Below are 22,097 nucleotides of genomic sequence, written 5' to 3' on the forward strand. Positions count from 1 at the left end.
ATAAAATTAAAACACTCTAAATAGAATATCAATGTCCTTTAAAAACACCTTAAAATAGAAAGCACAAGTAAGTCTGCGCCTACTTTCCTTCAACCAACGCTTCCTTGCTACACATCTTTTAAAATTGTCTTTTTTTTTGTAGGTTCAATAAAACGCTGGTAAATTAATTTTTCTTTGCTCCAGATATTATGTAGATTAAAATGTGACTTTGTTTTTAATAATCACTTACCCATATTTTATTAAATGCTATGCCCAACATGGTCCCAGAGACAAAGAGCAATTTGAAACTTTTAGATGCTTTGGTAGGTCCAAAACGTATGTCCTGCTTCACTCGACTCAGCTCCCTTCTCCCCACAGATGGAGGAGGCAAGCTCTGAGGCTCAGGTTTCTTTCCCACAGCTTCTCTTTTCCCCAAGACCTCAAAGCAAAAGCTTCCATTTATTTTCTGCCTCCTGCTTCCCTCTCCTTTTCTACTGTCAATCTCCAATTCCTTTTTTTCCCTAAGTATTCCCCCAAATAAATGATTTGCAATGAATAGAGACTGGCATGGAAATCCTTGAGGTTGAGGAAAAGTAATAGAGAAATCAATGTGCAGAAACTAGAAGTTTGTGCAAGAGGAACCTATGGTTGGGGAAGAAAATCTTTATTCTCAGCTTTTCTAACTGGCGTGTGTTTATAGATCCTCAGGCATAGTGCTACAGTGTGCCAAGAGTTATGTGAAACTATAGGCTAAATAAAATACATCTTCCTAGAACACCAAATATTTTCTATGTTAAAGCTGAATAATTATAACATTAAAAGAAATACAGACATGACATTGAGAACACAAAATGTGCATGAATTATCAAGATAAAGCATGTGATTAAAAATGTGTTTAAAGTGAGCCATTTCAGACTATGTAATCAATGTTCCCCTGACCCAACCTGTGGAAGTTCATCCTGTGTTGGAAACTGAGGTAGGGAAGTCTGAGAAGCAATGCCTCTTCTGTACTGGTAGCATAGCTATTGCAAGTGAGGTCCTACAAATAGAAACTTGTTCTTGGACCTAGCAAGGTACAATCACTCTTCAAGATGAGTAAGACCTCACTTATAACCTAGAACCATGAGTGACGAAAAATTTGCTCATCTGATTTTTAATTTTAGAATTTTTTCATACACAGTAAGTCAACTGTGTGTACCTAAGATGCCTTTTGAATGAAGGAACTTTAGTTTTTCATCTGTAAAGCTCCAGTCTTAGGCATAGGATTCTGAAGAATTCTTCAAATTTTATTTTCCTAAGGGTCAACATACATTAAATTTGCTTAGCACCCTCTAGTTGAAGGTCATATACCGTTTCAGGGTGAGAACACAGGTTGAGGCATTATGATTCTAGGCTCTCTTCTGACCTGAATTCAGGAGAGTCACATGGCCTCTGTGGGTGTCAATTCCCTGACCTATCAAGCAGGGAGGTATACTGAGTGATTACTAAATCAAAGGTGTTAGGATCACGACATTGCTATGATGAATATTGTGTAGTTCCTTTCTGTGACCAGTCAGGGACATTCTCAATCCCCACACTGTGGAGGGGTTCTTAGAAACCCAAGGTATCCAACCTTTTTTTCCTGTATGATTGTATCTCAGTATATTCATACTACTGGTGAAAGGTCAATGGACTTACGAAATGTTTTCGTTTCTAACTTTCAAAACATGAAATAGTCTAGATCTCACTACATTAAGGTCAAAAATTTCCACAGTACCTTAAATCCATGCACTCTGGAAATTCTTTCCAGAAGAATTTTGCTTTGCTGTAGTTGTACTTCAGATCGTTGCTGTCTACTGATTGCCGACTGAAACAATAACACCGGAGTGGAAACTATCTCACGGAGACCATTCTGGGAGTTGACTTTTAAAGAGAAAAGTTTCCAACTTCCTTAGGTTGAAAAAAAAAGTTTCCACAATTTCCAAAACATTCTCATAACGTCTGAGTATTTCAAATAACTTTGCTTCAGGGAGTAAGCCAGCTACATTTAGGTTTTTTCTTGGGCAATCTCTTTTAAATATAGAAATTTCTCTACTTCATCTTTAGGGACAAGAACTAAAATTATTTTCAAATAGTGCATCAACCATTAAAAATAAAACACCATTTTTCTTTGACAGCTGAATATAATCCATCAATAAGAAAATCTGACTTCTCTATTTCAAAACATATCTTTAATTAGATGTTCCCTCTTCCTGGTGCATGCTCGCGCGCTTGCGCTCTCACTCTCTTATTTGTTGCCCCTTTCTTCCTTTTCATGTCTACTACCACCACCCTTAGGCAGGATTTTACCATATAACAGCCTTTTAACTGATCTTCCTATTGCCTTCTTGTCCCTTCCCTCTACTCCCACTTATTTTTCCTATCCATCCAATATTGAGTTTATTAAGCCTGGTATTTAAATCATTTCACAATCTAGTATCAGTACATACCTCTTCTGCCTTCTCAGGCATGACCCCCCTACTTGAGCCTCCCTTCCAGCCAAGCTGCTTTGCCTTTTCTGCAAATATGTCATATGCATTCTGCTGCTCATGCTTCTCCAGCTCAGCTTCCCATCATAATCAAAATAAAATCCCCAATCCTCACCGTGTGCATAAGGCCCCATGTGAACTGGCCCTGGCTGGCTCTCTCACCCCATCTCCTTCACCCCCCAACCCCCTTATTATCTCCAGCCATGCTGACCCTTTTCCTACCCTCAAATATGCTAACTGAATCTCTATCAGGCCTTTGCACTGCTCTTCCTTCTGCTTGGAAGGCTCTGAATACTCTGATTAAAAGCAATGATCTCTTCCACAAGTCATTCTTTCATGTTACTCAATTTTATCATTTTCATACCCCTAATGAGAGCTTATTTGTTTCTGTGTTTACTATCTTCCCCCCACATCAGAATGTTAGTTCCAAGGGACTGTTTTATCAGCTGCTGTATCCCCAGTGCCTAGATCAGTGTTTGCCCACAGCAGGTGCTGTCTTAACATTTGCTGACTGACTAATCCTACTGGAATTCTCTACCACTACACCTTAAGGAATCTTACTCATCCTTTAAAATTCACCTCCAGTGTTATGTCCTCAACAGGATGTTTATGCCCCCATCACCACTGTCTACAAAGTTATTGAGCACCAACTATAGAGCAGGTATGTGCTAGGCAGTGGGGGTGAAACACTTATCAGGACATGGTAACAGCCTAATGAAATTTTACAAACTGAGGTGGTTTCTTCCTCCTCTGAACTCTTGTGGTAATTAGACTGTACAATTAATGTGATAATGAATCACAACGTGCCTTATAACATCTCTTCTATTGTACCAAACTATAATTTGGTAGCTGAATATGCTGTCACCCAGGAATACAGGCTACCTGCTGAGAGAGCCACGTGTGCCACCCCAGTCCTTCACCTGCTCCTCTGTGGATCTTCACACATCTGAGCACGAAAAGCAAAAGGTTAGAGGCCAAAATCCTATTCTTTTCCCAGAGTTAGACTCTACATGAAAATAAATTTTCATCAGTGCTCTTTATAAAATAAAATTCAAAGCTTTGGAAAGTTAAAGCTGTGTGTTTTGGAAACACTAATCTTTTCTAAGTAAACTATATTTGCATGCCAATATGATGAAATTAAATGATATATGTGAAAATGCTTTGCAAAGTACTTTATAAGTGTGTAAAATATAATTTCAGGGTTATTTAACTTCTCAAAGGTCTAAGTATTTTTTTCCCAGAAAGACTGTAAATTCTTTAAGGTAGGAGTCACGTCTTACACTTTCTTTTTTCGATGACAGCTGAGCAAAGAACCTTTGTTAACAGTTAAGATTGTAGTTAACCACTATAAATTCTTTGTTCTAGACTTGGTAACTTTGCCTTCCAGAAATAAATTCTTTATTCTGAAAACAATCAATGCTTATTCTGGTTACTAATGATAGAAACATCCTTTAAATAATTCTATAGAAGATGGGTTTGCTACTTCCATTAAGAAGAATTTTTTAATTCTAAAACTAAAAAGAAAACAAAGTTATTCACCTAGGTTTTATTCTCTCTAGAAATAGCAATATAACAAAGATTCATAGAAAAGAATTTAAGCACAAAAACTCTTAAACCATAGAATGATGTTGGGTCTTTTAATACTTGTAACTAAAGTTTACCTGTCATTTCCAGAAAACACATATTCTCTTGGAGAGGGCTTGCATGGGTTTTTATAACAGCTAGATTTTTTTTTACAGTATCAAGTATGAAATATAAATTGACACATTAATTCATACAAAAAGTAAAAATAAATGTAAACACAAACATCCCCAGAACAACTTATTCACCTTCTGTATTTGAACAGGATGTATAATCCCCTTTTCATCAAAACCACTTAGGTAAACACTGGCATAAGGAAAACATGAATTCCTTAAATTTCCCAATCTGAATTTTTGTTAATTCCACATTAATTTGCCACTATAACACATATAATGATAAATCAGGTGCTTAAGACTGACAATATTTTAAATAAAACAAAAATCCTCTTTTCTCTCTGGTGTTTCTTTCATATGTACTAAGTAGCTCCTTCTTACTGAGATTTATAATAATTCATCAGAAAGAACACTGAAAGTTCAGATATCTGAAAGTTACTTTTAGCTTTTAGAATAAAAGGTTGATTTCATTACTTATCTGACCTTATCCTGTCAGAACCATCCAACCTACCTCTTCAAAATTAGTCATGCTGTAGTCAGCTTCAACTAGAAGCATTTCTCCCACTGGTTCATTAAGTTCAAAGAAGACCTGGCAGATGAGAATGGGAATTCGATCTAATTTATGTACAAAAAACGTAGTTCAGGCAATGACTTGAGAAATTAAATAATGGTGGCATTTAGGAAAGAATGCCTGAGCAAAGACAACGTTAGTAGCAAAATTAGAGGTGTTCATTTATTTTTTGCTTTGCTCTAAAAACAAATAATAAAAAGGCAGACTTTGGGTTCATGAATTTAAAAATCTTGCCAAAGTATATGTATTAACACAGAGAGACCAAGGCTGGCTGCCAGCACCCCTAGGAGTCTGTCATTGTGCAACAGCAGGTAAAAACTCTTATTGTCACTACATGTGTTTGTTTTAACTATTAACAAAGAAAAGCATTTAAAAATCTCCTTACCCAAATATTTGTCAGTAGAGTTTCTAATTTCAATTATCACTGACCGGTGCTTTTATACTTGTTTTCTCAATGCAAAAACTAAAAGCCATACAAATTTCCCTAACTAAATCAAAATGATTCTAAATTCAAAATCAAGAACCAAGGAAGCATTAATTTTTTTTTAACCTTTGGTCAGTGGAGGTAGAATAAAACTGTAGAAGAAATTTAACTCTTTTAACTTCTTTTAGCTCTAAATCAATACTCCAAAGACTCTATAACAACATCTGTGGTATCTGTGGTAGTCTAAATAATAACCCCCCCCCCCAAGACATCGATGTTCTAATCTATGGAACTTGTGAATGTGTTTTCTAAGTGGTAAAAGGAACTTGCACAGATGTGATTATGCTAAGGATCCTGAGACAAGGAGATAGCCATGCATTATTCAGGAGGGCCCAATGTAACCATGTGAGTCCCTATCCTTATACTACACAAGTTGGAGGATCAGACTAGGAGTGGGAGATGTGACAATAGAAGCAAGAGGTGGAGCGACGTGAGGCAGGGGCAGGAGCCAAGGAATGCGGGGGCCTCTAGAAGCTAACAACAGCAAGGAGATGGGTTCTCCAGAGCCTCCAAAAGGTACCAGTCCTACCAATACCTTCATTTTAGCCCCATAAGACTCAATTCAGATTTCTGACCCCCAGAATTGTAAGATAATAAATTTGAGTTATTTCAAGCCACTAAGTTTGTGGTAATTTGTTATAGCAATAAGAGGAAAATACAACAAATAATTACAAAAGAAGGTTTGAAATTGCCAGGCCTTGCCACGCTACCTACCTCTGTGGGAACTGCCAGCATCTAGAGAGCTTTGGAGAATATAAAACAGACATAATGGCAAAAGAAAACATGATTTTATGTAAGATTCAAAAAAGCATCTAATTCCTGCCTACTATGTACTGAGCAAGTGCAGGACTCAAAGAGCTTAGAACTATGTGAAAGTTCTAAACTAGAGTACATCCATCAGCCCACTTAGATACATAAAAAGCTAAGATGATGTTCCAAGGGTGTAAAAGTAGAGCCTAGAAAAAGTGAACAGACTTATCTACACAAAAGAAATTATCAGAAGAGGATACACACATAATATAAATATGACCTCTCATATTTATATAATATAAATATGACCTATATTATAAACATTAACTTTCAACTCCCACCCTATTAAAGAGTGAAATCTTTAGAACTGTTTTTTACCTTGACTTTTCAATGCAATTATATTTTAGCTTTATTTTAGTTTTCAATATGAGATTTTCTCCCTTCTTATCTGGGAGATGGGGGACATACAATGCAATACCAAAAATTATAAGAAAACAAAAATGGTTTGTTTTCATACCATTTTAGTTTTTATATAGACTGCAGTCACTTTCTTCTATCAATAGGTGGTGGGCTTGTTACTGATTAGGCAAATGCTGCTAGTTTACTAAAATTGAAGTATGAGTAATCTGAGGCAGTGAAAAGTGCTTTTTAGGCACTGTCAGCTGAACAGATGACTGAAATTTGAGGACACAGAGATGGACTATCTTTAAATTACTATAAGATCTAGCCTTAAATCACCATAAACCTACAGTCTTTAGGGTAAGTATGCTCTGTATTAGCAGTGACACAAGTCAACCATCTCAAGTGAGGCTGAGAGGGTATATAATTTTAGCAGTTTTTCTTCCTACTTTATTTTATATTTTATTCCTTATTATTTAAAACGTAACTGTCAACCAAAATAATAGAATTTTAAATATCATTCTTTTCCTTCTTTCCTCCTAGCAACTTTCCATCTAATACTACATGAAAAACAACATAAATATATTTTGAAAACTTATCAGTTTTCAAGCCACATACAAATAAAATCCTTTATTTGCACAATCTTTCTGAATAGATGAAAATAGACAATCCCTTGCTTTAAGAACCCTGAAGGAAAAGCTCCTTTATTCCTATTTCACATCCTCAACATGCCTCTCACCTGCTATTTTGATATTCAGATTGGCGTCCAGAAGCAAATTTTCAGCTTTTAGATCACGATGAACAATGTTCCGACAGTGACAAAAAAATACAGCTGCGACAATCTGTTTGAACTTCCGGCGGGCCTCCTTTTCTGCCATTCTTCCATGGGCCACCAGGTGGTCTGCATGGAAGAAGAACACAGTCGGTTCTCATTTTGAACACATGTAATTTCAAAAGGTAGGTGTAAGGAAGGATGCAAGGGGGACCACCAAATGAATGAGTTAAAAGAAGTGAAATAAAAAATACAAAACAGCACACATACAGTCCTGGCTTGTATCTATGAAAATTCATTAATAATCAGTACGCAAAGTATTCTAAGTAGAAATCCTGTTATATATAAGTATGCATAAGCATACACTTGCCTTACCATAGGGGGAAAAAAAAGAGTTCTGAGGGACATAATGCTATTTTTCAAAGATCATAAATAACACCTAACACCTTCCTTTGCATATCTCCACTGCAAAAGTTTACATACACTCAGCACACACACACTTGAAGATAAGTATCAACAATATTTCCTGTGCTAAAGGGTGAGTCTAAAAGCAGAGTCACAGTAATCAATAATTTCAGAAAGAGTGGAAAGAAATTAGTCATCACTCGGGGGGAAAAACTGCTTATATAGGACTCTGTTTAGGCTCATATCTCTTCTGCTTTCCCAGTTTTACAGTTTGACATAAAAATGTATTTATTTGGTGACTAATCTCTGTAATGCATAATAGTATGCCAGCACCCATCGTTATAGCTGCATTTATTGTGCTTACTAAGTAATATTAAAACTATATTATTAATTTTACAGATAACATCAATAGAAAACCAAGTAAATTTTCTACTACTTTAAATAATTTCATTGGCTATGTTGCTAACTAAGGTATACAGCAAAAGAATTTACATGTGATTAACTTTGTAATACAATAAATCAGGCTATCTTCTACATTTAAAAATGAAATGATTGACCTATAAGCAATACCATAAGTTCTTTAAGTATTTTTTTCTAGTAGTGGCAGTAGGTTTATACTGAACCAATGACATACATATCCTTAACTTAGTTCTTCATGTAACCAACAACATATACAGGCAGGTCATAACAGCTGACAGGATTAGAAATGTTAGCAATAATACAATTTGCTCTGTTGGAAATTTCTAATAGTTTCACCATCAGCACTATTCTTAAACCAACACATTTGCCATTATAAGTATCCTGAGATAGTGGAAAAGTGAAAAATTAGACAATATAAATAAATGTATTAGTGTTTATCAATAGCAGTTTTAGTAATACTACTCAAACGTTTTGGTGCCATCTCAATCACCAATAGGACAGTCGAGTATATCTGTTCTTCATTACAAAGAGGAAGTTTAGAATAAAACATATTTGATGTACTGGTAATGACTGCTAAGACTAAGAGCTTACAACAAGATATTGGGGGTGGGGGATGTGAAGAAGGGGATCTAAATGACAATCCAGCTACATAGTAGATTTTCAAATAATTCAAACTATATTCTGACCACAAAGAATACAAAATTTGAGACCAAAAATATAATGATTTTAATAAAAATGTTTTATAAGTAGATCATTTCAATTATTAAGAAAGACTCCCGCCCCCCAACGGAACTGATATGGTTATCAATGATCCACACATTAAGATCTTTGAAGCATTTCCCTCATAAATAATTATTATGGCCAAGATTACCAATTTAGTAAACAAAGGAGAAAACAAGAAGTCTTCTACTTAGAAGTTAAGACAACTGGAATACAGCTTTCTATGGGAGTTTAGAGGTGGAGATAAATGAGCTAACACTCTGGTGTGTTTAGGCTTCTGGTGAGACCTGTCAAATGAACTTGAAACAACACAAAGCCCCTAACTAGGGATAGTAACTTAATATAAGCTGTTAAAAGAACTGGACATTGATCCAGTTGATGTACATGCTATGTTTTATTTCACCTGCTCTTTTGACCCTCAGTTTCTCTTAACCCAAGGCCTAATTATTCTAATAATATGTTTAGCTGCTAAACTTTGTCTAATTAAAGAGCTTTGAAGAGACAGCTATTCTTGAGAAACATAAAAATAAACCCTTATGAAGGTTTACCATCAGAAGCTCATTTGGCCAACCCACCCCTTAATTAAAATGCCCAAGAGACATTCGTCTGGCAGTAAATACTAATTACCAGAACACATCAAAGAGCTTCTTAAATACAACAGAATGATTAATTTAGTGATTTCCAAAATAAGTGATTTTCTTTTATTTAAAAAAACCTCTGTATTTTCTAAGTACTTTGTTTTCCTAAAATGATTGGAAAATTCTCAAAATTCTCAAAACAGGCTAGGAGCTGGTGGAATGCAGCCCAGTTTTCTCTACAATGACACATGTTGTCCTTGGACAAATCATTTATACTGCCCATATCCTCACCTCTTGATCTGCTAAATAGAAATAAACTGTGTTACATGCTATGGCCAAAGAAAGGATAGCTGATTTGGGAATAAACTTGTGTTTTGATTAACTTTAAAGACATTTACAAAGCTATTTTTAAAGGTCTACTCAATGCTATATGGAGAATATTTATGCATTTGATTAACAGATCATGAGGTTCTTCAGGATGCTGTAGTACTTGAAGGTGATTATTATATACATCAATCGTCACTGTTATATAGTTGTAGTTAAAAGGTATTTGTGACAGCACAGTGAATAAAACAGCTTAAACTATATACTATTTTTCCTAAAGATATTTACAGTATCCTTACATTTGTGAATATGAAGAAAATATACAATCACTAAAAACAAAAATGTTGGCTGCGGACATCATATGTTTTCTTCTAGCCATAGTGTTTGATGGTCCAAGTGTCTGCTCTATGGGAGCATTACGCTCTTTTCCACATACAGGAACATCTTAATGGCTCAATGTCATTCAGACTTTAGGCTCTGCTTTTATTTTTGCCCATCTTAGTACCACCCCCACCCCCTATCCCGTTAGTTTGCTTTCAGTGTAAACCTCCTGGGTCTAGTGGGTGTGCCAGGAAGCCAGCAGCCTATAGTGGTTTTCAGTTCCCGCGAAACTGCCTTTCAGCTGCCAGAGGACAAATAGCTCCTTTATGTTCATGTGTGCTCTAGAGGCAGTAAGCAAAAATTCTTCAAGCTCAAATGTGATATTTTACTTTCAGCGAGGAAACCCAAAGCAGTAGCCCAGGCTGGACTTAATGAAGTCACAGCATTTGAATAAATTACTAGGGTAATTTCAGAAAGGCAAATGAAACAAAATGGCTCTTGAACCACTCAATATTCAAAGTAAAATATATTCTGAATCTCGTCAGGATAAACCCCAGCTGCAAGGAACTCTAAAGAGTAGTCTGCTTCTTCCAGGCAGTTCAGTGAGGCCGCTCTCCTAAATCCTGGGGGAGGCACCACCCACACCTTCAGTCCCCAGTGTCCTACACTGTAGCCATGACCCTAGCTTCCGGTATTCCCGCACTGCCCCAGCCCCAGTCCCAACAATCTTCAGTTGGACACCTGCTGCATAACCAGCTAAGTCCTTCGGCACTATCAATTAACTACTTGTCTATTTAGTGGTCACTCTATGTCTCAGCAAATTTAAAGTTTTTCTCTGTCACAACCTCACTCCAAACATTTCAAACCAGACAAGGATGAGGTGACTCTCGGAGAAAATGGTTCTCCTGTTTCAAGCTCTTACCAAAGTAGAGTCTTAAGTTCTCTTTCTCACTTTCCAACCATCATGAACCACTTGGTACTGGATTTCTTTAACCTATTTTATCTGCTCATCCACACACACACACACACGTTAGTGACACTATGGGATTTATATACTTCATGAGCAATAGTATTATTAGAAGTGGAGGAAATAAATTCAGAAGTTTCAAAAGTATTCGAGCACCAGCGTGTATAAAGTTTGCTTCAGAATTCAGTTTGCAATTTTGTTCCAATCTGACTCAGGAAGAAATATCTTGTGGTACATTTAGATTCTAACCTTTCAAAATGCAAAACTACACATAAGGCAGTCTTAACCTCCCTAGCCCAGCTTCCCTGGAGTGTCAGAGGCAGGCCACTAATGGGATAGTGGTGGGGAGCCAACATTTCTTTAAATAAGTCACTTTCCCACTATAAACAGACAGTGTCCCCATTTGTCTGCTAAGTAAGTCCACAACTAAAAACTGATCCAGAACACTAGCTGAAAATGAACGTACCCTGACAGGAGGTCAAGCAGCAGGGCAAAAGCTTTTCATTTTTCATGATGAAGAAACAACCTAGTCTAGAATGCGGAAAAGGCAGCATGCATGCTAAGCTTAGGCAGCTACCTGAAAAAGTCTGCCAAGTCCAAGCTAACCACAGCAAGTAGTTCTTTGCTTTGCCACTCTCTTCTATCATTTCTTCTTTCCATGCTCATGGAGACTCCTTGTTTATGAAAACAAATGCTTCTTTCCAAAAGAGGTAGAGCCAGGCCAATATAACTCAGCTAGCTACCTGGGAGGTTAACAAGAGTGTACTCATCTTAACATCATACTGTCCCTAACTCTTGTAGGCCCCAAGCTGCCACTGACTAGAGGAAGAGGGTTTGTTCTTTTGTTTTCCTTCCGAAGAATCCAACTACTTCACACCAGGCTTCTTTACGTGTTGCTGTTTCCTGTTACTATCTCTTTTCTTCATTCTTCCAGTTGCCAAAAATCTTGGTGTCATCTTGCATTCTCTTTCTCCCATACCACACATTCAATCCACCAGCAAATTTTATTAACTCTACCTTCAAAATAGATCCAGAATGCAACTATTTCTCACCCCTATCCTCACCCCACTCTAGTGATACCAACCTCGTCCAAGAGCCATTATCTTCCTCCTGGATTCTCGTAATAGCTTCCTAATATTACTCCTAACTAGTATGCCTGTTTCTGCCCTCGGGCCCCTGTCATCTACTCTCAAAACAACAGCCAGAGTAATAATCCTTTTTTTAAAAAAACTTTTATTTTGAAATAATTACAGATTCACAGGAAGTTATAAAGCTACTACAGGGAGATCCCATGTATTCCTCACCCAGTTTCCCCCAATGGTTAAATCTTACATAATTATCGAACAATATCAAATCTCAGAATTTGACATGGGAAGAATGGGTGAATACTTGTATACGTCATCTTATGACACGTGTATATTTGTGGAACTACTCTGCAATCAAGATACAGAATTATTTGGAGTTACTCATTACTGAGTATTCCTGCAGGTATAAAAGCAAAAAGCACACTATATTTTCTTCTGTCTATTCCAAAAAAATTAAACTTTTTCCTTAAGATTTTGAGAAAACAATTTCTTTGTGAAACAAGATATGATTTAGTTTTAAGTTTTAAACTAGAACCATTGCTATTTTTTCCTATGTCTCCTTACTACATACAACAGAGTCCTCTGTATATGATGGATGCTTAATAATTACAGATTAGCTCAAGGAATACCAGAGAAAAGACTATAAACTTTTAAAAAACATTTTTTATTCTTCATTTTGCCACTAAACAACGTTTATAAACTAAGCACTGTTTATGTTAAGTCTTTATTTAAAAACATGCTATTCTTTTTATACGAAGTTCATTCACATTAATGTATAAAAGGAGGATTTGTTTTCATATAGCTTCTTTAAAAAATACTTCTAGACTAAACATAAGCCCAGGCAGCCTGTGAAACAGGATCCCATATATTCCAAAAGGCCTTTCAAGAATGTTATTCAGACTTTCCTGATGTAGTGCGAATGTTTCTTGTGCTACACCAGCATACTAGTAGCAAAAGTGAGTTGGCTAATTTTGTAATACAGAGATTCTTCTCTGATTCCTAGCATAATCTGCAGGCTCCAATCAAGCTCATTCTTTAAAATCCAGCTCAGGACCGGCCCAGTGGCTCAGGTGATTGGAGCTCCAGACTCCGAAGTCTGCCGGTTCGATTCCCACATGGGCCAGTGGGCTCTCAACCACAAGGTTGCTGGTTCAACTCCTCAAGTCCCGCAACGGATGGTGGGCTCCGCCCCCTGCAACTAAGATTGAACACGTCAACTTGAGTTGAGCTGCCGCTGAGCTCCCGGATGGCTCAGTTGGTTGGAGTGCATCCTCTCAACCACAACGTTGCCCGGTTGGACTCCTGCAAGGGATGGTGGGCTGCGCCCCCTGCAACTAGAAAACAGCAACTGGATCTAGAGCTGAGCTGCACCCTCCACAACTAAGATTGAAAGCACAACAACTTGACTTGGAAAAAAGTCCTGGAAGTACACACTGTTCCCCAATAAAGTCCTGTTCCATTCCCCAATAAAATCTTAAAAAAAAAAAAAATCCAGCTCAAAGGTCATTTCTCTGAAGCTTTTCCTAATTTACTCACTTACCCTAGAAGAACTGCTCTATAATTTATGTCTAATGGCATTAATCTATATACCTCTACATAATCAGGGAACAATTGTATTACAGTTATTTCTTTACATGTGTGTCTTCCCTTCTCAACCAGGGATTCTTGGTCCATGGATAGATTCTTGGTCCACGAATCCTTGCGTAAAAGATAGGCATAGTGTGCTTCCATTCGAGTAGGAAAGAAGAGGAAATACAAATATGCATGTGTGTGAACATGTATAGAAATTTTTTTTTCCAAAAGGAGTAATATTAAGCGGAAAACGTCAAAAAATGGTCACTTATGGAGGATAGAAAAAGGGTAGAATCTAAACTTTTCTGAAACTACCCAGTTTTATAGTTTTAACCTTGCAAACATGTCTTAAATAACTCAAACAATATAGAATTGAATCAAACAAGTAAAAGCAATTTTAAAAATTGAAAGCAAACTGGAAAAAAAGGAACCTAACTTCAAGTTATGACATAATCAACCAGCAAATAATTTTTTAAGTAACAATAAAACACAGTATTTTTCCTATGCATCCTTAATAGAATACATCCTAAGGACAAAAAGAACCAGTAGTCGCCTTAATATTTGTAGTAATACTGGTATTGCTCTGAATCAATCTTGCCCTCAGTCTCATAACAAGTATGTAATTATGTTGAAGTCATTTGGAGCCACAATTTTCAGCATAAGAGAAAAGCGATATAAATACATAATATTGAAGAAATTAAATAAAAACCTGGAATCCTAAATTTCAATTGAAATGTTAGTACAAATTCATCTTTTACTTTTCTCTATATGAAAAATATGTATTTCCTCTCTCTGTACCCTGAAAAGGCCTCTAGGCAATGACAACCAGTTGCCACAACGAGCATCCTAGGGCCTCCAAATGCTTTTTTCTACTTGAAGGAACCAGAGCTCCTAGGAGAAATGTTTGATTCCAGGTCTGAGACAGGAAATGTTCAAGGTAAGCTTGGGACACCTTACCGAAAAGCAAGGAAGCTATCAGACTTGGGACTACGTCAAAAGGACACAGGAGTCAACTTGAAAAGACTCCTACTGGCTAAGTGGAATAATTTGAGCATAAAATTGTTAATGACTCAGTGGACTAAAACACATCAAATGTATTAAAATCCATAAGTTCATAACGATATTACAAAATAAACAAAATCACCTCGCTGGTGACAACTGGAGATTGCTAGGATGCCAATTTATTAATCTGAAATTTAATGCATGAAAGAAAAGAATCAAGGATTTATTTTGCCTTTATTATAGTTTCTAAATAGTTTATAGGCAAAGTTCTTTACCGAAGAATTATAGCTAATAAATGCAGAAAGAATGAATTAGAAAATTGCCATTTTGCAACTTCTAATGAAATAATGTGTACAGGCAATTAAATAATAAGAGTGGCTAACACATTAGGTCAGAGGTTGATGGGAAACTTTATAAAACTTTATACATTACTAAAAGTGGAGAAACCAGACATTCTACAACACTTGAAATGATGCAACAGGAAGACTATGAAGTATTTTTGTCCCCGCCCTGTCCAAATTGACCCGTATTTAATCAAACCACTTTATGAGAAATAGTGAGGTAGAGGAATGTGTTAAATGACATCATAAGGATCCAAATCCAGAATATGGGAAATATCACAAGACAATCCAGTTTCTTCAACAAATAAATGGCACAGAAAAAAATGTGAGTGTTTGCAGAAGGAAGCGGTTGTTGCAAATTATTAAAAATTTAAGACATCAACTCAAATAAGTATGTACGTTGTTACATCATGATTTGAACAAACTAAAACAGATGTTTTGAGACAACTGGAGGAAGCTAAACATGCCCTACCTATTAGTAAAAATTTATTGTTAATTTTATTGGCTGTAAGAATGGTATTGTAGATTATACTTTTGATTATGAAACAGTATCTTACACTGGATTTACTCTCCCACTTTACCCAAATATAAAAGTTGGACTGCCTGCAGACATTGGACAATAACCAACAAAAGGCTATGATTCTTCAGAGAAAGAATGCATCAGAGGTGAGCCCCATATTCACCCCAAACCACAACCTAAGGAAACAGAGCTCTAGCAAAGAGAACTGGGTCAGGGTAGAGAAACAGATCAGAATTAGGGGTTACTAAGGAAGCTTGGCTTTATCCTTTGCTTACAAATAGCAAAGGATAGCAGAGAAGGAGGGAGAAGCAGAAAAGAACATCAAAAATTAGCATTTGTAATTCTACTCAGGTCTTTGGCCAACTCACACATTGCCCATGTACAAAGCAAGACTATGGGAGGCTTAGCAGAAACAATTTCTCGGAGGACGAAAGCTAAAAAGAAAATTTTACATGTTACACAGTGCTTATAATATGCTGAAGTTCAGGTTCGGCTTACAAGGAAAAGAACTTTGTTAATATTCTAGGCACTCAGCTGAGACCCCAGAAGACAAGACTCTAGGAATAAGGGCTGTACCATAGTTGTAAGGGCAAAACAAAAACAGAACCACCCTAACAAAACCTCAAGTCAAGAATCAATATGATCAAGTTGATCCATCTGCAACTTAACCTCCTGCCACAACAATCTCACCACTACAGAAGACAATATAATCCAGAGTCTCTATAACATGTCATCCTTAATATCCAGCATACAATGAAAAATTACTAGACATGGGAAGAAGCAGAAAAAGTGACTGATAATCAAGTAATTAAACTCAACAGAAGCAGAACCAGAGATGACACAGATATCAGAATTAGCAAGCACAGATTTCAAAATGATTGTGATTAATACATTTAAGAAGACACAGGGCTTTCCAGTCAAGATGGAAGAATAGGTAAACATTGTGCTTGCCTCCAATTACGAACACATCAAAATTACAACTAAAGTACCACTAAACAACTAAAGAACAACCATCATTGAGAACTGATGTTAACCTAACTGAACAGAAGTCCTATTACTAAGGCTATATAGAAGATGCCACATCAAGACTCGTAGGAGGGGCAGAGATGCAGAACGAGTTGGTCCCACACCTATGTGTGGTGGTTCAAATTGGGAGCGATATCTCGGCTGTGGAGGTTTTCCCTGTGGATCAAGGTGGCCCAGTCCCACATCAGGCTCCACAGCCCAAGGTTCTAGTGCTGGAGATGGAAGTCCCCACGACTTCTGGATGTGAAAACCAGCAGAGATTGAGGCTGAGTGAGATGGAGGGCTGCTGGAGTACCAGGTGTTCTACTTAAAGGGCCCCCACACAGGCATACTTGCTGACAGAATCACTCAGAGTTCCAGTGCTGCAGCAGCAGCTAGAAAGGCACAAGGGAGGAACTGAATTGTCTGGCTTCAGAGTGAGGGCCGGAGGGGCAGCTTTCTCCCAGACAGAAGTGCTGGCAGAAGCCATTGTTCCATTGTTGAGTGCTCCCCCCATCCAGCATGCAGACACAGGCAGACACCATATCGGAATCACCATCAACCTAGCTAACACCATTCATTGGCCACACCCTGGTGATTCCCTGTGACCCTGCCCCCACCCAACTTTCGGGTCCACCCAAGCCTCTTCCAGTGGCTTTTCCATACAAACAGCCTATCTTAGCTCATGCTAGGGACTTTCCTAAAACCTCTCAAACCCCAAACAAGCAGCATCTGGCCTCAGCATCTGTCCCATACCTCTTGCTAAGTAGCCCCAAGCCAAGAACTAGTGACAGCCCACCTCAGTTCACAGCTTAGCCTCTCCCAGGCACCTCCAAGCCCAGCACAAATGGCAACTATCTGCAGATCACTTTGTAGCTCATACCAAGTGGCCCCAGGCAGGGTACAGGCAGCAGCTGACGTTGGCCTGCACCAAAGAGGCCCCAGAAACCATAAATCCAGTGACCAGCTTCAGACCACATCAGATCACCACCCAACCACTTACACAAACAACACACCCAAAGAGCAGACTGGGCAGGCACCAGAGCCACGCTAAAGTGAATCATGTGCCATAGAGTCAGCTTCTGCATAACAGCTCCTCCACTGTAGTCACAGCAAGTCCTCACAACCAATTAGCCTGAGGGTCAACCCCTCCTACTGATGTACCAACAGCAATCAAGCCTCACAACAGGAGGGCACAAACAACCCACACAAGGGACACACCTGGAACACTCAGCTCAGATGACCAGGGAGACCAGATGACCAGACTGAGCCACTGAGCCACACAGGACACTTACTACATAATGTCACTCTACTAAGACTGGGAGACATAGCAGCACTACCTAATACATAGAAACAAACACAGGGAGACAACCAAAGTGGAGAGACAGAAACATGTACCAAATGAAAGAACAGAACAAAGCTCCAGAAAAAGAGCTAAACAAAATGGAAACAAGCAATCTACCAGATGCAGAGTTCAAAACCTGGTTGTAAGAATGCTCAATGATCTCAGGGAAAACTTCAACAAAGAGATAGGAAACATAAAAACAAAGATAGAACACATTAAAAAAAAAAGTCAGAAATGAAGAATACAATAACTGAAATGAAGAATACATGAGAAGGAATCAACAGTAGATTAGATGAAGCAGAGCATCGAATCAGTGATTTGGAAGGTAAGGTAGCAGAAAACACCCAATCAAAAGAGCAAAAAGAAAAAAGAATCCAAAAAAAAGAGGAGAGTTTAAGGGGTCTCTGGGACAACATCAAGTGTACCAACATTCATATCATAGGGGTACCAGAAGGAGAAAAGCGAGGAAGGAATTAAAAACATATTTGAAGAAATAATAATGGAAAACTTCCCTAACCTGGCAAAAGAAATACACTTACAAGCCCAGGAAGCATTGAGAGTTTCAAACAAAATGAACCCATAGAGGACTACACCAAGACACATCATAATTAAAATAGCAAAGGTTAAAGACAAAGGGAGAATCTTAAAAACAGCAAGAGAACAGCAGTTACCTACAAGGAAGCTCACATAAGACTGTCAGCTGATTTCTCAACAGAAACTTTGCAGGCTAGGAGAAACTGGCGTATTATTGAAAGTGATGAAAAGCAAGTACCTACAACCAAGATTACTCTATCAAGCAAAGCTATCATTTAAAATCAAAGGACAGAAAAAGAGCTCCACAGATAAGAAAAAGCTAAAGGAGTCCATCACCACCAAACCATTACAAGGAATGCTAAAGGGACTTCTTTAAGAAGAAAAAAATGATTTAAAAAATGAATAAAATGGCAATAACTACATATCTATTATCAACAATTACTCTAAATGTAAATGAATCAAATGCTCCAATCAAAAAACATAGGGTGGCTGAATGAATACGAAAACAAGACTCTTACATATACTGCCTATAAGAGACTCATTTCAGAACAAAAGACACACAGACTGAAAGTAAAGGGATGGAAGAAGATAGTTCATGAAAATGGGGGGAAAAAATGTTGGGGTAGCAATGTTTACACCAGACAAAATAGACTTTAAAACAAAGGTTGTAACACAAGAAAGAAGGACCCAGCAATCCCACTTCTGGGTATTTATCCAAAGAAACCCAAAACACTAATTGGAAAAACATATGCATCCATGGTCATTGCAGCATTATTTACAATAGCCAAGATACGGAAGCAACTTACGTGTACATCAATAGATGAATGGATAAACAAGAAGTGGTACATACTATATACAATGGAATATCACTCAGCCATTAAAAAAAAATCTTGCCATGTGCAACAATATGGATGAACCTAGAAGGTAAGTCAGACAGAGAAAGACAAATGCCATATAATTTCACTTAAATGTGGAATATAAATAACAAAATAAATACACAAACAAAACAGAAACAGACTCATAGATACAGAGAACATTTTAGTGGTTGCTATATGGGAGGGGGAAAGGGGTAAAAGATTATGAAGAAATTGGTAGCTACAAATAGTCATGGCTATGTAATGTATAGCATAGGGAATATAGTCAATAATATTGTAATAACTGTGTATGGTGTCAGATGGGTACTAGGCTTATCAGGGTGATCACTTCGTAAGTGACATAAATGTCGAATCACTAAGTTGTACATCTGAAAATAATATAACATTGTATGTCAACTGTAATTGAAAAATAAAAAATTACTACAAAAAGTTTTAAAAAATGGAATCTATCATTTGTATACCTATGTTCATAACAGCATGACATGCAATAGCCAAAAGGTAGAAATAATCCATGTGTCCATCTATGATGAATGAATAAACAAAATGTGGCATATACATTAAATGGAATATTAGTCAGCCTTAAACAAGAAATTTTGACACATGCAAGATCGTGGATGAATTTATCTCATTGTGAACATTACGCTAAGTGCAATAAGCCAATAACAAAAGAACAAATATAGACTATGACTCCACTTATATGAAGTACCTAGAGTAGTCAAATTCATAGAGACAGAACACAGAATGGTGGTTGCCAAGGTCTAGGAGAGGGGTAAATGTGGAGTTATTGTTTAATAGATACAGAGTTTTACTCTTGCAAGATGAAAAGAGTTCTGTTGGATGGATAGTGGTTATCGTAGCACAATAATGTGAATATAATTATGGCACTGGATTTTATACCTAAAAATGATTAAAATGGTAAATTTTACAATCTGTGTATTGTAACATAATTTTTTTTAAAAGTAGAAATCAATTTCTCTCTCCCTTTCTCTCTCTGTCTCTCTCTCTTTCACACACACACACACACACACACACACACACACACACACAGAAATCAGCCCAGGAAATATTTTCAGGACATCAAAATTTGAAGGCACACTGAAATATAATGCACAAATTCCAAATATGAGATAAAAAAATCTCTGTATATAAGTCAAATATTTCTAAACATTATAATTAAAATATCTATATATTTTTTTTAGTAGTTGCACTTTGTCAGAGAAATTATTTTCAAAAAGAGGGTTAAAAAACAAACTTCAGAAACGCTCAGGAAAAATATTAATATAGAAGTTAGGCAAAACTATTCCTTTAGGACTCATATATACTCAATGCAGCAAAAATACTTTGCTCTTTTTCTGGGGCATTTATTTTTATGTCATGGTAGAACTAACAGGATGATCAGACAACTATGAATCGATGGCTAGCAGTAAAGTGAGGTCATCAAACTGTTGTTTTTAAGCACTAACACAAGTGGCTTCCTCATGCATTTTGAGCACGTTGCAAATATAAATGCTAAAGTCATGCCTCATATGAAGAAAATAAAGCCAAAAAATGAAAAATAATGAATGGGAAATTAACTGTGGAAGGAGATGGAAATTAACTGTTTTCATTCCAAGAAACTAAATGAAGTTCAGTGATATGGTTATTTGCTTCTGTCAGTTAAGCCTTAGAAAACAGCTAGTTTTTATAGCCAAAAGGAGTAAGTAATTTAGTGGGGAAAGAGTATTTTAGTCGTAAAGAGATATAGAATTTGAGAAGACTAAATAAGGAAAACCTGTTATTTAAATAAATAAATAAATAAATAAACCAGCACATAGTAGCGTGTTCAAATAAACAAATGTGACAGTGTTCTTAAACATCTTAGGAGGGTGCAAGATAATACTTGTATACAAGTATATGAAACACTTAACAAAATCTGGGACAGAAAGGTTATGCAATTTAGTCTTTCCCATTCTCAGCCTTATTAGTTAGTCACTGAGTGTCTCATAGCATAGACAGATAACTTTGTGAGAAGTTCTGGGTTCCATACATATTGGCATCATTAGGAAATATTATTTTTTAAGATATTGAGAATGTCCATCATAAATCACACACACTTCAACAAACTAGTGTTAACTTAGTAACTTATTCTAAACGCCCATGAGTTCTGCCTGGTATTCAGGAAATTTTTCTTGATAAAGTGCTGGATTTATGACTTTATAGTCTCAAATAGGAAGTTTGGGGATATATATCTAAAGAAATCATAGTGTGGAAGTTTTAAATTATGAGTTTAGTGGTTTACAAAACTAGCCAGTTTCTCAATTCTGTTTGTAAAATTAAACAGGCCCACAGTGTCATGCTGCCCCTTTATGACACAGTGCTGAACAGTATGCAATAATCACCTGAATAAATCAACCGAATGAGTAATAAATTCATAATCTTCCAGATGACTTGCTCTGAAGTTATGCAGAAAACAAAAAGGCGTTTCCACCTATCAAAAACTCATTCGACTAAAATGCTATGGAATAACATGAAAATTCCATGCTCGACTTGGTTAATTGCATTGTGACACAATGAAATAAATTTACTGCGTGCCTACTATATGATAGACAACCATATTAAACAATGAGGACACAGAGGAATAAGATTCAAATGCCACAATCTGCGACCCAGTGACATTCTTTGTCACTTAATTTTTTCATTCAAGTGATCAACAATTATTGAGTATGTGTTCACTGTGGGTAGTATTCTAAGTACGAGAGATTTAGCAAGGCTCAAAAACGATCAAGTCCTTACTCTCATGATGCTTACATTTTAGTGAGGTGAGACAATAAGCATATGGTGATAAGAACCAAGAAGAGAGTAACGGGCCAGTAGGAAGAATAAAATTTTAGACAGCATGGCTGGCAAAGGCCTAATAAGGCAACATTTGATAAGAGACCTGAAAGAAA

General features: G+C 36.9%; 1 protein-coding gene across 2 annotated transcripts in view; it reads right to left on the reverse strand.

Moving 5' to 3' along the window:
- The window catches only part of SIK3 (SIK family kinase 3), a 241,643-nt gene that overhangs the window by 66,908 nt on the left and 152,638 nt on the right, over positions 1-22,097 (reverse strand). For both annotated transcript variants that reach the window (XM_033119067.1, XM_033119066.1), the window contains exon 4: positions 7,124-7,285. In XM_033119067.1, the coding sequence (XP_032974958.1) occupies positions 7,124-7,285 (162 nt within the window). The remainder of the gene's footprint in view (positions 1-7,123; positions 7,286-22,097) is intronic.

This window comes from Rhinolophus ferrumequinum, chromosome 11 (assembly GCF_004115265.2).
Source record: "Rhinolophus ferrumequinum isolate MPI-CBG mRhiFer1 chromosome 11, mRhiFer1_v1.p, whole genome shotgun sequence".
NCBI classification, from domain to species: domain Eukaryota; kingdom Metazoa; phylum Chordata; class Mammalia; order Chiroptera; family Rhinolophidae; genus Rhinolophus; species Rhinolophus ferrumequinum.